The following is a 14,959-nucleotide window of genomic DNA, read 5'->3' as shown; positions in this document are numbered from 1 at the left end:
GTATTTTGTCAATTTCTCAATTGAAATTTAAAATAAATTGACCGTTGCATACATACATAAGTTGCCAATATGCACCCTAAATGTTGTTAAATGCATATTTAGATTTGTATTTGACATATTTTAAAAGATCATAAGATATTGTATCTATTCATAATTACATTGGACCCACATGATATTGGAATTTTTTATTTTCTTTTTTAGGAGAAAGTTTTGGAATGAGGTGAGCTGCAAAAATAATTAAAGTATTAGTGGACACAAATCCCAAGTTGATATACTACACTCAACGTATGAGTTACAAATTTCTTTTATATTAAATATATATTTATTAATATAATATATATTGATCAATTAACTGAATACCACAATTATGAATGATTTTGTAAATGAAATTGAAAATTTTAAATATGATCATATATATATAATAATAATGCTAAGCAACTGACTAAATTATATTAAATGTCTATTGCCTAATTATATCATATAAATACGAGGAAAAATACAAAAAAGTAAGAAAGATATCATATCCTATGGATTTTATTAAAATACGTTTACAAGCATAATAATATAGATCCATATCCTCATGATTACAAAAATAATAATATCTAAAAGATTTAATACCTTTTGTTGAAAAAAATAATATTTTCAAACAAAATCAATTTAGGTTTCAGAATATTATCATAACAACATTTCTAAGAAAAGTGCACATGGTAAGACCGTAAGAGTCATATAACATCATAGTCCTGAACTCTTGTTTTCTTCGAGTTCGAGTTGGATATACCGGGTATGTTTAGTTTCATCAGCTTTCCATGCGTGTCTGTTACTTAGAAACAGCATGTAACATATATGCATATACATGAAATGTGCATATAATAATATACATACACAACACATTAAAAGGCAAAGTAATGTTCTATATATCTATCTAACTTTTGTTTTCGTGTTTCTCTCTCTAGCTAATTTACCCATTTCTTCACTGACTCGGCTTTCTCCGTCATTGACTCAAATAACTCCGGCGGATCGGTGAGCTCAGCTACAATTCACATTTATTTAACATTTTTTATTAATTTATTTTCGTTCATTTATTTAATTTATGTTTATTTTAGTCCAAAGACAGGAAGATATGTGTGTGAAATTAATATGTTGTGATACGCATTTGGTTAGAAAATCGCATGCAGATATTGTTGACAGATTATTTGTGTGTTTTGTTTGTTATGTGAATTTAATTTACTCAGATTTACCAGGTTGTTCTACTACTTGTGATCTTCTTTGTTGATTTTGTTTCTGTTTTTGTGGGTTTTTTATTTATTGGTTTTTGATTATTTTATTTGGGTTTTGTTTTTGATTAGTAAATTTAGATGGGCTTGGTGTGGATTTGGGAATTTTTTGTTTTTTCGATTTTTGGTACATTAATTGTTCAGATTCTGTGATAAGTGCTGTTTCCTACATGAAATATATGTAACTATTTTGTGAAAATCGACACACGTGTGTGTTTGTTTATATGTTTGGTTTTTCGGGTGTTATGGTATTAGGTTGTTGTTTTGGAAATGAATATTAATTGTTGTTGGTATGACAGGTAGTATGAGCTGAGGAGATTTTGTGTTGAGGTGAAATTCGGTTATTGGCCGGAGTAGTTTAGTAGTGGAAATTATTATAGAATTGTGTGAAGATTGTGGATCGGGTGAATTGCAGTATGAATTTTGGGAGGGGATCCCCAATTGCACAAAAGAATGATGTTGTGCAAAATGGGGGTTCTTGGTTTTCGTTGAGACCACCTGGAAGACTGATTCTGCCTACAGGTGCTCCTGTTCCAGTTGAAATGCCAAGAAATCAGAGAATTGGAACCTGGCAAGATTTGCTTGGAATGTATAGTGAGATTTTGAATCAAGATGTAGCAATTCAGACTCCGAATCCAAGTACAGTAACAAGCATCAATGGAAGAAGCTTTGCTCTTACTGGTGTTGGAACCGGAGCAAATCAACATCTAGACAGATATGCTGATGCTTATGTGCAGAACTTCAGCAATGACAGTGCAGGAAGCTGTAATAATAGAGCAGCAGAAGTAATTGGAATTAGGACCTCGGGAAACTATATTGTGTCAAATGGGCAATGCAACAGTGGTCAAATCTCAATGAGACGTACAGATTCGAATATATGTACACAAGTCCCAGGCAACTGGAGAGAGCTTGAATCTACTAATTTGATGCTTGATAGACAACATTCCTTGAGACGTGCAAATTCTAATTCATCTACACAAGTAGCAAGCAATTTCATAGACCTCGAGTCTACTAGTTTGATGCTTGATAGACAACATTCCATCTCGGGTTCTAATCAGAGGCTTAATAGTTTAAATACACAAGTGGTGCACAATACACAAGGGCGAAGCAACTGGATGCAACATGAGGCTAATATGTTTTTCGGAAATCAGAAATGCACCATGGGTTCAAATCAAAGGCTAAGCGAAGCAAGCTCAATACCGATGGACAACAGTGAGTACTCCAGTTATCATTTTCTTTAATTATGAGCATTTTGTTTCTGTTAGTTTTATAATGCCTTGAGCTTCTATTGCTTGCATGTAAAATAGTCACAAAATGGCTAGATGGTTATATAAAATCAAAAAAGAAGATGAAAAGCCTAGTGAAAGAAAACTTATTTCCAGTTTTAAAACTAACATGATGTAGACTTGATCTTGAGTCATTTATATGAATTCACCCAAAGAGACCTAAATTCATATAATTGTGTAAATCAACTATTGTAATGCTATACAACTATGTTTAAACCCCTTGCAACTTGTCATTTCCTTTTCAATCTTTCAAGTTTCATCGAACTCAAATAGTACATACAGTAATTAATTGATACTATCCATTTATAAAATACCTTATACATTGTGTTTATAGGTCAACAAAAACTCCAATGTGAGCTCTCATTTTGATCTGTTATGTAATTCTATTAGTAGATTCACTATGTTTTTCCATTGTCTGCATAGAGTCAATACTAAGTTTTTCAAAAGTCAGATCGTTTTTCCTTCCATTAATTATATAAAGAAAAATTCTGACAACATGATTATGGTACTACTACATGTATTCCCATTAGAGTGTTTTACTTGTAAGGAATGAGGTGTAATAATTGATCGATAGTATTCTTATAATATGTCTAGCTGATAGAAAGTTGCTGATAGAAACGATTTTACTAGCAGATGGATATCATGTCCCTTACCGGACCAGCTATAATCTAAACTCACCACCAAGACAAGTTATTGCTAATGCAGAGTTGAGTGTAGCCAGTTCCTTTCCTTTTACCCCGGTAACACCAGATCAGCGAAAGCAGTTGGATCACCAACACCAAATCCCTTCTGAGAGATTAAATGTCTTAATAGATGAATGCTCAAGTCAAGAAAAAGACAAGCAGTGGCATGTGGTGTCGTCTTCCAGCGGAGAAAATGAAAACACCTTTAATGAATTCTCACAGGTCATTGTGGATGCAACATCAGCAGCCATTTCAACTCCACAGAAGGAAACAAACGTTTTTAACGAGATAGAGGAACATGGGCTTGACTTGAACAAGACACCAAACCAGAAAACTCCAAGAAAGAGAAAGCATAGGCCAAAGGTGGTAAGAGAAGGCAAGCCCAAAAAAGCTCCAAAGTCTGCTCCTCCAAAAACTGAAGTTCCTAATGGCACTCCCTCCGGAAAGAGAAAGTATGTCCGCAAAAAGAATATCAAAACCGTAGAAAGTCAGCAGGATGTTGTAAATGAGGCCAGATCTGCTACTGTTGAGTCTTCACTAAAATCATGCAGAAGAGCGCTGAACTTTGATCTAGAAAGCAGTACCGGAGATGCAAGTCAGAATATGAGAGATGGTCTTCAGGCAGTAAGACCTCAAGAAAATAAGAGGTTGTTCAATTTGAACGTGGATGCTGACAAAGATTGTACTGTGATAGACAGTGTGTCTAGAACGTCCAGTTTTGAGATGGAACAAACCAGGCAGCAGAAAGAATATATCGAGAAGAACCAGCAGATGGCTAGGACAATCAGCCTTCTTCATTCTAATAGTCAAATGCCATCTCAACATGAATCACTGACTGAGCAGAGACAAGATCATACTTTTGCAAGGAATTTAAACATGAGAAATGCAGCTCCAGGCCAAAGTAGCTTGATAAATGGATATATTCAGATGCCTGGACACGCTCGGAGAGAACAAATTAGCCAGGATGTTTTTCAGGCAGATCTTTACAGACAGCCAACCCAACTTGTTATGAAGGATACGGCCAACTGGAATGAAAACAGAGGTTTTAAGAGATCTCATAGTCATACTGTTCAGGAGATACATCCTCACAATCGAAATGCGATGATTCCTCCACTTTTGAGCCTGGAAAATTCTTGTGTAAAAATCAAAAATGGCGACAGCAGCATTATTGGCACAATGACTTCAGGAACACAGAAGAGATTGAACACTGGTAATGGACTTTATGCCAACATATCTAGCATGCATCCCCCGACAGGTGCTTCCGTTAGTCCAAGACAGCTTGAAGGGGACCAAGTTAGAATGTATGCAAACAGTGGTAGTTCAGAATTAAACTCTAGAATATTGATCTCTGGATCTGGAAGAGATAAGACCTCCAAGAAGCTTGATTGTTTAGTTAATGGGACGCCGAGGACACCCGTTGCAGGAAAGCAAATTTACCAGAAGCAACAAGCTTCAATAACTCTACATGCCCACAGAGGACAAACGAAAGAACATGTGTACCGGTATGAAGCATCTACAAGTGACTCCCAGCAAGCAATTGTAGGTTACAAACCACATATGTCAACAAGTAAGCAGATGTTGAAGCCATCCCCATTAAAGCAAGGGTCAGGTAGAGCAGAGAATATGCATTTACAACAGCATAATTATGCATTGCAAAGATATAAGCCAACACCCAAAAAAGCACGAGGTACGAATTTATATAGACAACTATGGGCACCTTTCACAAATACTTCAATGTTTATCCTTCCTATAATGAAAAAATAATCTGGTTCTTTGTGCAGGCAAACCGGGGAAGCAGAAAATGTCACTTTTGATAGAAGAAATCACGTTTCGACTTGAAGCTCTTCTTATCAACATTAAGAGGAATGAAGAGATTGAGCAGGAGCAGCATGCACTTGTACCATACAATGGAAGCAGTACAATTGTTCCATACGAGCAATTTGATATCAAAAAGCGCAAGCCACGACCTAAAGTGGATCTTGATCCAGAAACTGATAGAATTTGGAAACTTTTAATGGGAATTGAAGGTAGTGAAAGTGCAGAAGCAACAGATAAGGATAAAGAAAAATGGTGGGAAGGCGAAAGGGAAGTGTTTCGTGGGCGTGCAGACTCTTTCATTGCTCGCATGCATCTTGTTCAAGGTAAAATATTGTATCTACTGTCTCTGTTCTTCATATGAGTCATTGGATCACTGCAATTAATTCTGCATTGTAGGATCAATTTGAGAATTTGACTTTAAAACTCAGCTTTCTAGGAATGAACAGGAGACAAATACTATTTCAAGTCAATGTAATCACAAATGTTTAGGCTTTAGAACTTCAAATTAAATTTGTCTATATATTGCAGTAAATAATGTGACTCCTAGTGGCTGTTATATAAAGTTTCTCTGTATTTAAGAGTTTGCATGCAGTGTACTTTTTTACACATACAAAGTGTCCTGAATTTTCATCACCAGGTATATGAATCATTACTGTGGTCACATCATGTTTATTTTGCTTCTAGGTGATAGACGATTCTCACGCTGGAAAGGATCTGTGGTTGACTCAGTAATTGGAGTGTTTCTTACTCAAAATGTTTCAGACCATCTTTCAAGGTAAAGTACAGATTCAGTCTTATATATATATATATGTATATATATCCAACTTAAGACATATGTTGATTCTGAGTTCTATTTTGACCCTATGCAGCTCTGCCTTTATGTCTCTAGTAGCAAAATTTCCCTTTCAATCTGGTGGTTTAGTACAAGAACCGGATATTCAAGTACTAGAATCAAGTGGTAGTGGTTTAGTGGAAGAGCCAGATATCCAAGTACTAGAATCAAGTGGCAGCGTCAACTGTTATGAAGAAATTGAAAGACAGCCAATTCACAATCTTCCATCCTATATACCACCAAACTACTTTGATAATTTACCTTCATATAAACCCAATGTAGCAAGTGATTATAACAGGAAATATGATGCAGAAATCAACGCATCACGAAACTCCTATGAGCTTTCCAATTTTCAAGCTTCACAAGATAATATTTTGTCCAACACAAGATCAAATTCAATAAAAGAACTTCAAGGAACTGGTTATAACTCCGTTGTTAACTGCAGTCCTTTAAAGACAGTGTTGCAGACAGAAGTGACGTTGCAAAATGGCATCTACAATCATGCTAATGGTAGCTCAGGGATATCCACACAATGGCATGAGAAATCAGAAGATCCGATATTGGGGAGACACAATTATCTTAGAGGCCCTGCTATATTTCCCGGACAAACAAATTCTCACATTCTCCATGGACCAGTTCTATCTTCCAGAGACATTCAGTTGAACCTGACACCCGAGTCCATAGTAAATGATAGTCGCAAGTTTGGATTACCAGAAGATGAAATTCTTCCATGTTTTCCGACAACACATACAGTAATCACCAAGACAGATGGTGCAAATCTTGTGAAAGAATATATGGGAGACACAACAGATGGTACACCAGCGCTACAGAATGGAGTGCCGAATGTCCCAGTAGATCTGAGCTCATTTACATTGCCAGCCATACGCCCCACTCAGGCCGGGTATGTACATCCAGAACAGTGTCCTCACTCCAATAAGCATGAACTAGAGACTTCCAAGAAGTTACACTCGGAATTGACCATTGCTACAAAGCCTGGAACGCCAGCTCCGAAAGAAAAAAACAGAATCAATGGACAGCAAAAGGAGAAGCTATCAAATACTAAATTTGTATCGAATGCAAATATTGGAAGTGATTCGTCTGTCATGCCTTTAAGTGAGACATCAACGAATGTATCACATGCAAAGAAGGGAAAGGGTGAGGCTGGAAGAAAGATCAAAATTGACTGGGATTACTTGAGAAAGGATGCTCAGCTCAATGGTAAAAGGGAAAGAAGCAAGGATGCGATGGATTCTCTAGACTATGAAGCAATGAGGCGTGCAAATGTTAATGAGATATCTGATGCTATTAGGGAACGTGGAATGAACAACATGCTGGCAGAAAGAATCAAGGTACAACTGAAAAATTAGTCGCTGGTGTAAGAATTAATTAATAAAATTATAAAACACACTCACACAATCAGGCACACACATATAAATTTATCAGTATATGTGCAAGTATATCTTAGTAACAGAGTAACCAATGTTATTGCATCCCTTCAGGATTTCCTTGATCGTCTGGTCCACGACCATGGAAGCATTGACCTCGAATGGCTGCGAGATGTTCCTCCGGATAAAGCAAAGTAGGATTATCCACTTAGGAAAGCAATATGATTTATATTTTTTTTGTGGTGCATGCTTCCCTTGTATGCGTCTTGGGTAGTTGATTACATTTTGACATCTGCTGAATGACTGTACATTATCAGTGGCTGCCGATTTGCAATTTTTGCTTAAAATGATTACAACATACCTTGTAGGGATTATCTTCTAAGCTTTCGAGGATTGGGGCTGAAAAGTGTAGAGTGTGTACGCCTCTTAACGCTTCACCAACTTGCTTTCCCAGTAAGTCTTATATAAACATTATAGCATTTCTAGAGTGGATACAGGAAGAGGATGCCTCATTGTAAATGCTTTGTTTAGGTTGATACAAATGTTGGACGAATTGCTGTAAGACTTGGATGGGTCCCTTTGCAACCATTACCCGAATCACTCCAACTTCATCTACTAGAATTGTATGCACCGTAAACTTTCTATCAACTCTGAATTATAAATTATGAAATGTATGTATCGTACAATAATGTTTATCCTGGTGCTTCTCAGGTACCCAATTCTGGAGTCCATTCAAAAGTACATATGGCCTAGACTCTGCAAGTTGGATCAACAAACTTTGTAAGTTTGCAGTTTCTGTATATTTTTATCAAAGCGACACAAGAAAGTCTAGATTTCTATAAGATCTTGCAATACTGTTCACGTATCTGCAAACCCTTGTCGACTAATATCTGTCTAATTACAGGTATGAGCTACATTACCAGATGATTACATTTGGAAAGGTATGTTATTGAGTATTGTACAACGGGGAAAGTGCTGTAGTAATTAGTAGATAAACATAATGTATGAACATTTGGCGATTTAATTTCAAATAAGGACAACTTTAGCATCAAACTTCTATTATTTCAAATGGTTCAGGTATTTTGTACTAAGAGCAAGCCTAACTGTAATGCGTGTCCAATGAGAGGCGAGTGCAGGCATTTCGCAAGTGCTTTTGCAAGGTATGCAATTCTATCTAGTCGCACAAATATGGCCAATATGTTCACTAGAATAGAATGCATGCAGCATTCATGTAGTCATTTCTTATTGCTCCAAACTATTGAGATTATGAACAGATGTAGAAAATATATATTATAAGTTGTGTAAGAAGTGGTCTTTGTACTAAAAGCTAAATTGTTGTCAAATGAGTCCAGCATCATAATTCCTATGCATTATTAGATTAAGACACCTGAAGCCAATTAAATTTGTAAAAATGATAGTCCGAGGATGGGACTTATTAGGAGAACCCTAATATAGGTGAGTGTACATGCACAGGACCATACCAGAAAAAGACTTGTAAAACATCAATGAGCTAAGAAGATGTATAAAATAGATACCAGTTCTTTATGTTAAGTGTTGGCTTAATTGATATACATTGTAGCAAATCCTACGAAGATGTATAAAATAGATGCCAATTCTTTATGTTAAGTGTTGATTGATATAGATTGTAGGAGATCCTAAATCCTGCTTAAATGCAAGGGCTTTTATATGTTCTAGTAACTTGTCATAATAATATTTACTTTTGCACGAGGACTGAATTGGGGGAGTTAAGTGCAAGACAATTTTTTTTAACAACATATATAACAAATTGTGATGACATTTCAATATAAATAAATTTTTTAATGCAATCATACATTATAAAATCTATAACTACTCTGGTTCTAGATCGAAATTTATATTTTTTTTGTCCATTGGTACTATCAAATCAGAGACATAAACCAATATACATATACAAGGAAGATTTAAATATTATAAAATATTATTCTCGTTAAAAAGTGTAAGAATTATAAAACAACATATATATATAGACACACATCACTGTGCCACCCCTAGCTTGATGGTGCATGTGCACTTCGTTAAACTTTCTACATTTACACAAGGCAAGGGGTAAAAGGTAAATAATATGTTTTGTCTGGGCTAACTATATAAACCTTGTATAAATGTGAGTTATTTAACACCAAAAACAATAAAACAAAGATAACATATAAAACTTACATGGTTAGGTGGTGTTAGAAGTCGGCAATGACCTGATCAAGCAATAAGTCTCCTAGCTAACCGACCGAACGGCTCAAAGGCTATGACCCACGGGTTATGGATTTGGTCGAAAAACTGCTAAAGAAATGACCGCGTTTTGGCGGGTTTGATTAACCTCTATTTGTGAGAAACCCTTTTTACCGCCGCCATTGAAAAGAGAGGGGAATAGAAAAAAACCTTGATATCGCCGATGAGAGCGAGATAGAGAAATATTGTTGTTGTCCTTGGTGCTTCGTTCATGACCGCTGCGCTTTTTTTGTTTGGTTATTTAAATATTGATTATGGCGCTTGATGTAGGCCAAAAGTAATGTTCTGAGGGAATATAAAGATTTGGAATTTGATAAAATTTCATTTGCTTTTTATTATGCATTGTAATAAACTTTGAAACTTTTGATGGATTATTTGTGTTTTGATTTGATATGTTAACTTTTGAGACAAATTTATTATGCGATCTCATAATCAATACCTTTATTATATTTTTAAGTTTATACTTTATATTAACATGCCTAAATATTTTAGTATTTATTATTTATCGCTTTTGGCTTGTTGATTAGTCACATTTCGTTCGACCCGATCGACTTGCCTAACAATCACTAATATAAATTTCAGGAACATATATCAATTTTCATCTATGTTGCTGGAATATGTGGCATAACTGATTAATGATATCATGAGGGATATTCTTAGTGGTTTAGATTAGATACTTAATAGCACTTTTATATTATGCCGGCCATGGAAAATGGCGGTTCAGATTACATACTTAATAGACCTTTTATATTATGCCGACCATGGAAAATGGAAGTGTTTAATAGTTTCACACACTTAAAGCAAATACCATGAGCACAGTCATATAACAATTATGATAGTCATAAAACATGTAAGATTTTACTCTGAATTGAGACAAATCTTTTGGAAATAGATAATGTAAGAAAGTAAATTGAGGTATGAACCAGGACCATTACAGGGTAAAATAATGAAGTGAGACCCTCAGTTATACCACATATCACATATGATTCACTTCATTTTTCCACTTATATGTAAACCTTCAGTTTAAACTATCAACAAGCAACTGTCAGTTAAAGAGTTGAACAGTTCTAAAGTAGGTTCCTACTTCCTAGTCTTTGTTCTACTGTGAACATGCTTCCACATGAATTTCTTTTAGTATTAATGATTGACTTTTTTTTGTACAGTGCAAGACTTGCCCTTCCGGGGCCTGAAGAGAAAAGTTTAGTGAGTTCAACTGTTCCTCTTGCAACCGATAGTGACCCTCTGGCAGCAGTCAAGCCTGTCCAACTACTTGAAGGAGTGCTAGACCGAAATGATAATGCAGGTTTTCTTACCAAAAAATACGAACCTATTATCGAGGAACCATCAACGCCAGAGCAAGAAATTATAGAATTAGTAGAAAGTGATATTGAGGATGCATTTGGTGAGGATCCAGACGAGATACCGACAATCAAACTTAACCTAGAAGAATTTACAATGAATCTACAGAATTATATGCAAGATAACATGGAACTTCAACAAGGCGATATGTCCAGAGCTCTTGTTGCTTTGAATCCAGAAGCCGCTTCAATTCCAACACCTAAACTGAAGAATGTGAGTCGGCTTCGGACAGAGCATCAAGTGTAAGTTTGCATTTCTCCACGAAACTTTATTATATATATATGGTATAGTCTACGTGTGAAGAGATTTAGTTAACCTTTAAAACGCATTTTTGCGATTATTTAGGTTCTCAAATGTCAAATGCTAACAAAAATTTGTATAATATCTATTTTAGACACATGTTCGAATAAGTAACTATTTTTTTTTTAAATAAACTAATTTCAAATTATTAAATCTAAAATTTAGAACCACTACGCACATTATATCTCTGTATAAGTTGGTAAAAATTAACTCAACATTACAGATTCCATTAATAGAAATTTGATGCTTATGAAAAATATTTTATATAGTCAAACATTGCTTTTCAGTCATGTGAACAGACTTGAACAAACCAGAATTGTTGTCCTGTGTTATGTAGAGTAACTCTTGCTTCTTTCTACAGGTATGAGCTTCCAGATTCACACCCTCTTTTGGAAGGGGTAAGTTGATAACATAGTTTTGTCTAAATACATAAGAAATGCCACACATGGAGAGTGACACAACTCTATCATTTCCTACATAATCTGTTACTTTCTAGATAATGAACTTTACATTCTAACATGATCAGTTCGATAGACGTGAACCTGATGATCCAAGCCCGTATCTTCTAGCTATATGGACACCAGGTAAGAATGAGAAATCCATCAACCTTTAAAAATTATGTAAACCTAAACCCATATTTCAGAAATTACGGTTCATATAACTGAACTGCATTTGTAGCGCCTCTTGAAATTCATTTTTACTACAATTGACAGGTGAAACGGCAGATTCTGTTCTACCTCCTGAAAAAAGATGTGAGACCCATGAATCCGGTCAATTGTGCAATGACGACACATGCTTTTCATGCAATAGTACAAGAGAAGCAAATTCACAAATAGTCAGGGGGACACTTCTGGTATGTCAATTCTGAACTTAAAAAAGCTAACCACCTTCACGTTAGACATAAATATAAGACACATTTATAGTTTTACTATTAACTGTGATCCTTGACAGATACCATGTAGAACAGCAATGAGAGGGAGCTTTCCGTTGAATGGGACGTACTTTCAAGTTAATGAGGTTGGTTCATGTTTCTTTCATAGTCTTCAAATGTAGGACGGCCTCTGATTCTGATATTTCATTTTAGAATAGTAACACTCCACGGAATGAATATATGATGCTTTGAAGCACATAAACAGTGCCCACTTTGAATGTCTGCAAATCAAGCTCAGTCACACTCACTCACAAGTCACAAGTTTAATTCCTGGCTTTCAGATATTACAGTTTGTAACAAATCTAATTCCGTGCAGATGTTTGCTGATCATGAATCCAGTCTTAATCCAATTGATGTTCCAAGGTCATTGATATGGAACTTGCCAAGACGAACAGTTTACTTTGGAACCTCCGTAACATCAATTTTTAAAGGTGATTATTTTATAAAAACATGACTATATAACCGAAGTTTGAAGTTTGATCCTTTGCACTTGCATATTACTGTGGTATATTACTAAAACTTAAACTTGATGTTTGCAGGACTGCCAACAGAGGGAATTCAATACTGCTTCTGGAGAGGTACAGTGTGTTACTTGATATTTAGTTTTTATGTTTGATCTAATTCCATTTATTGGAGAATTTGCATCATTACTCTTGAATTGAATGTACCCGCCACAGAATTGGCTGCCACGAGAGCTCTACATGATTAAAGACTATAAACCTCCCAACCATTGCTTTAGGAGAAATAATTAGGAAATATACAATTTGAATGGTCTTCCAAACTACGTATCCTTTTCATCAGAAATATAAAAATTCCTATTCTGAATTCCCAACCAGAAAACAACTCCTGCAAAAGGTCCCATCATAGCCTCATTTCATAAAACCGCTCCAGAGATATAATAGAAGCCTAAGTGATGGCACTTGGGTTATCACCTAAGACAGACTGGTTCGGTCGCAACCTACCAGTCACCTGCTTCTTCTGAGTTAATCACCGTCCTCCATCGTGCAGGGGCACAACTATTCTCCTCGGTGCTTGGCAGAATTTTGTAAAACTCCGACTGTCATGATTGCTATTTTCCATAAAAAACTCACTATATTTGGTTGATATTATGTCAATTGTAAGTTTAGCAAGATCAATATATGTTATCACAGAAAAGGTCACCTAGTTAAATGCCGGAATATCATGGTTTATGTTCTTTGTATGGATTGTGAAAGTAACATCAACCTTAAGCAGTTCCCTAAACAGATGAAAGCAGACTGTATGCAGAACATTTTGTGATAGAAAAGAGAAGAAAACATCCTATTTGTAAAGACCATGACATAGTTAATCAATTTTTACTTGTCCTTTGATGCATTTGATTGTGTTATGCTAAAGACCATGACATATATTGTTAATAAATGTTTTACTTGTTTTCTGATGCATCTTTGCATTGTGTTGATGCATTTTGTAACTAATGAGATGATTTGGTGATACCGTGCAGGATTTGTCTGCGTGAGAGGTTATGACCATAAGCAAAGGGCGCCTCGGCCTTTAATGGCCAGACTGCACTTTCCTGCAAGCAAGTTAGCCAAGGCTAAGAAGTAAATGAGAAATACAAAAGGCCTGGCTATTGCCTGGACCAGCGACCAGTTTTACAGTTTAACCTTTATCATCAAACTGATGGGAGGACACAGCCGACGAGAGTTGATCAATGATCATAACTGTTTTATACAGTTTTTTCTTGAGATGCATATGTAACTTAGCGGGCAGAAAGTTTTAGTTTTCTAGTTAATTACCTAGAGATTACCGGATAAATAGTTTCGATGCAATCATGTTATGTGATGGTTTCGGTACAATCATGTTGTGATGCTTTCGATCAATGCTCGCAAATGGGCCAAATTTTTTCAGGTTACTAGAAGTTTAGGGATGAAAAGAAGAAAAAGTTAACAGATGAGGATGGACCATTTTTTTTTTCAGGTTACTGATATAAGTCACAGGGATGACAAGTAGAAACATTAGTTCAGGTATGGGGTATGAACCACCATACAGTTACATGCATCTGTTGGCATAAGTAGCCATATTGATAGTATACAAAGACAATGGTTCATGCATATCAGAAAACAATAAGCTGTCCTTTGTTGAGAAGAATAAGAACATTTTGAGTTATCATAGCTGGAAGGATGTCCTAAAACACCTGCACACTTGATTTTGGCTTTGATTGCTCCAAAAGCAATGTTCAAAATAAAGTGAAGGATGCATCCTCCGCATGCGTGTATGTGACATTTCTGCATATCTTAATTCAAACATGCTTATGTAGAATGAGTAGAGCATCAAAGGTGATGCACATGTATTACATTGATTTTAGAAGTTGGTTCACATATTGGAATCCCTGTTTTGCTTAAGACACAATTATAATGATGATTTATGCTTGAACAAACTTCTTTTAACAGGCCCACAAAAATCAGTTTTATGTTCATGAATGTATATACGTGCCCACAAAACGCACGTATTGTTCTAGTTTTTGAAATCCCTTGTTTGAGGCAGTAGTATGACAGTATGAGTATCATATACTCTCTCTATTTTTTATTAATATTTGACGCTTTGACTGTATAGTTAAAATTTATATATTTGATTTTTTTTGGATTAAAATTTTGATTGTATATTTTTATTCACAAAAGAAAATTTGAAAAATATATATTCTAATTATACGGTCAATTGTATGTTAAAAGTCGATGCGTCAAATATTAAAAAATAAAGGAAGTATATTGTACATGAACAAACTTAAGCCAATAAAGGAAAGGGAAAAAACTTCAAAGACATATGTGTATACATTGAATTATTAGCTTTTATAGG

The 14,959-nt window shown here is 35.4% G+C and overlaps 1 protein-coding gene across 2 annotated transcripts; it reads left to right on the top strand.

Annotated features, from left to right (window-relative positions):
* Positions 1-865: 865 nt before the first annotated feature.
* Positions 866-14,381, top strand: LOC141697080 (transcriptional activator DEMETER-like). 2 transcript variants are annotated; one of them, XM_074501290.1, is made up of 20 exons: positions 866-1,020; positions 1,574-2,486; positions 3,194-4,930; positions 5,025-5,384; positions 5,746-5,836; positions 5,931-7,242; positions 7,393-7,472; positions 7,647-7,731; positions 7,810-7,901; positions 7,990-8,058; positions 8,183-8,219; positions 8,356-8,438; positions 10,701-11,138; positions 11,558-11,594; positions 11,723-11,780; positions 11,910-12,049; positions 12,148-12,213; positions 12,444-12,558; positions 12,667-12,705; positions 13,608-14,381. In XM_074501290.1, the coding sequence occupies exons 2-20, from the start codon at positions 1,691-1,693 to the stop codon at positions 13,709-13,711; spliced, it is 5,739 nt and encodes a 1,912-aa protein (XP_074357391.1). In that variant the 5' UTR covers positions 866-1,020; positions 1,574-1,690; the 3' UTR covers positions 13,712-14,381. The 2 variants fall into 2 exon arrangements, with proteins under 2 accessions (XP_074357391.1, XP_074357390.1); XM_074501289.1 differs by having other exon boundaries at positions 3,191-4,930.
* The last annotated feature ends 578 nt before the right edge of the window (positions 14,382-14,959 follow it).

This window comes from Apium graveolens, chromosome 11 (genome assembly GCF_009905375.1).
Source record: "Apium graveolens cultivar Ventura chromosome 11, ASM990537v1, whole genome shotgun sequence".
NCBI classification, from domain to species: domain Eukaryota; kingdom Viridiplantae; phylum Streptophyta; class Magnoliopsida; order Apiales; family Apiaceae; genus Apium; species Apium graveolens.
The sequence above is the reverse complement of the archived record's forward strand: the minus strand, read 5'-3'. Positions and strand labels throughout refer to the sequence as shown.

Coding starts and splice junctions, on each gene's coding strand:
- LOC141697080 (XM_074501289.1), top strand. CDS start 1,691: ATGAATTTTGGGAGGGGATCCCCAATTGCACAAAAGAATGATGTTGTG. Junction 7,243..7,392: donor TGCTGGCAGAAAGAATCAAG/GTACAACTGAAA, acceptor GCATCCCTTCAG/GATTTCCTTGATCGTCTGGT. Junction 11,595..11,722: donor CACACCCTCTTTTGGAAGGG/GTAAGTTGATAA, acceptor TAACATGATCAG/TTCGATAGACGTGAACCTGA.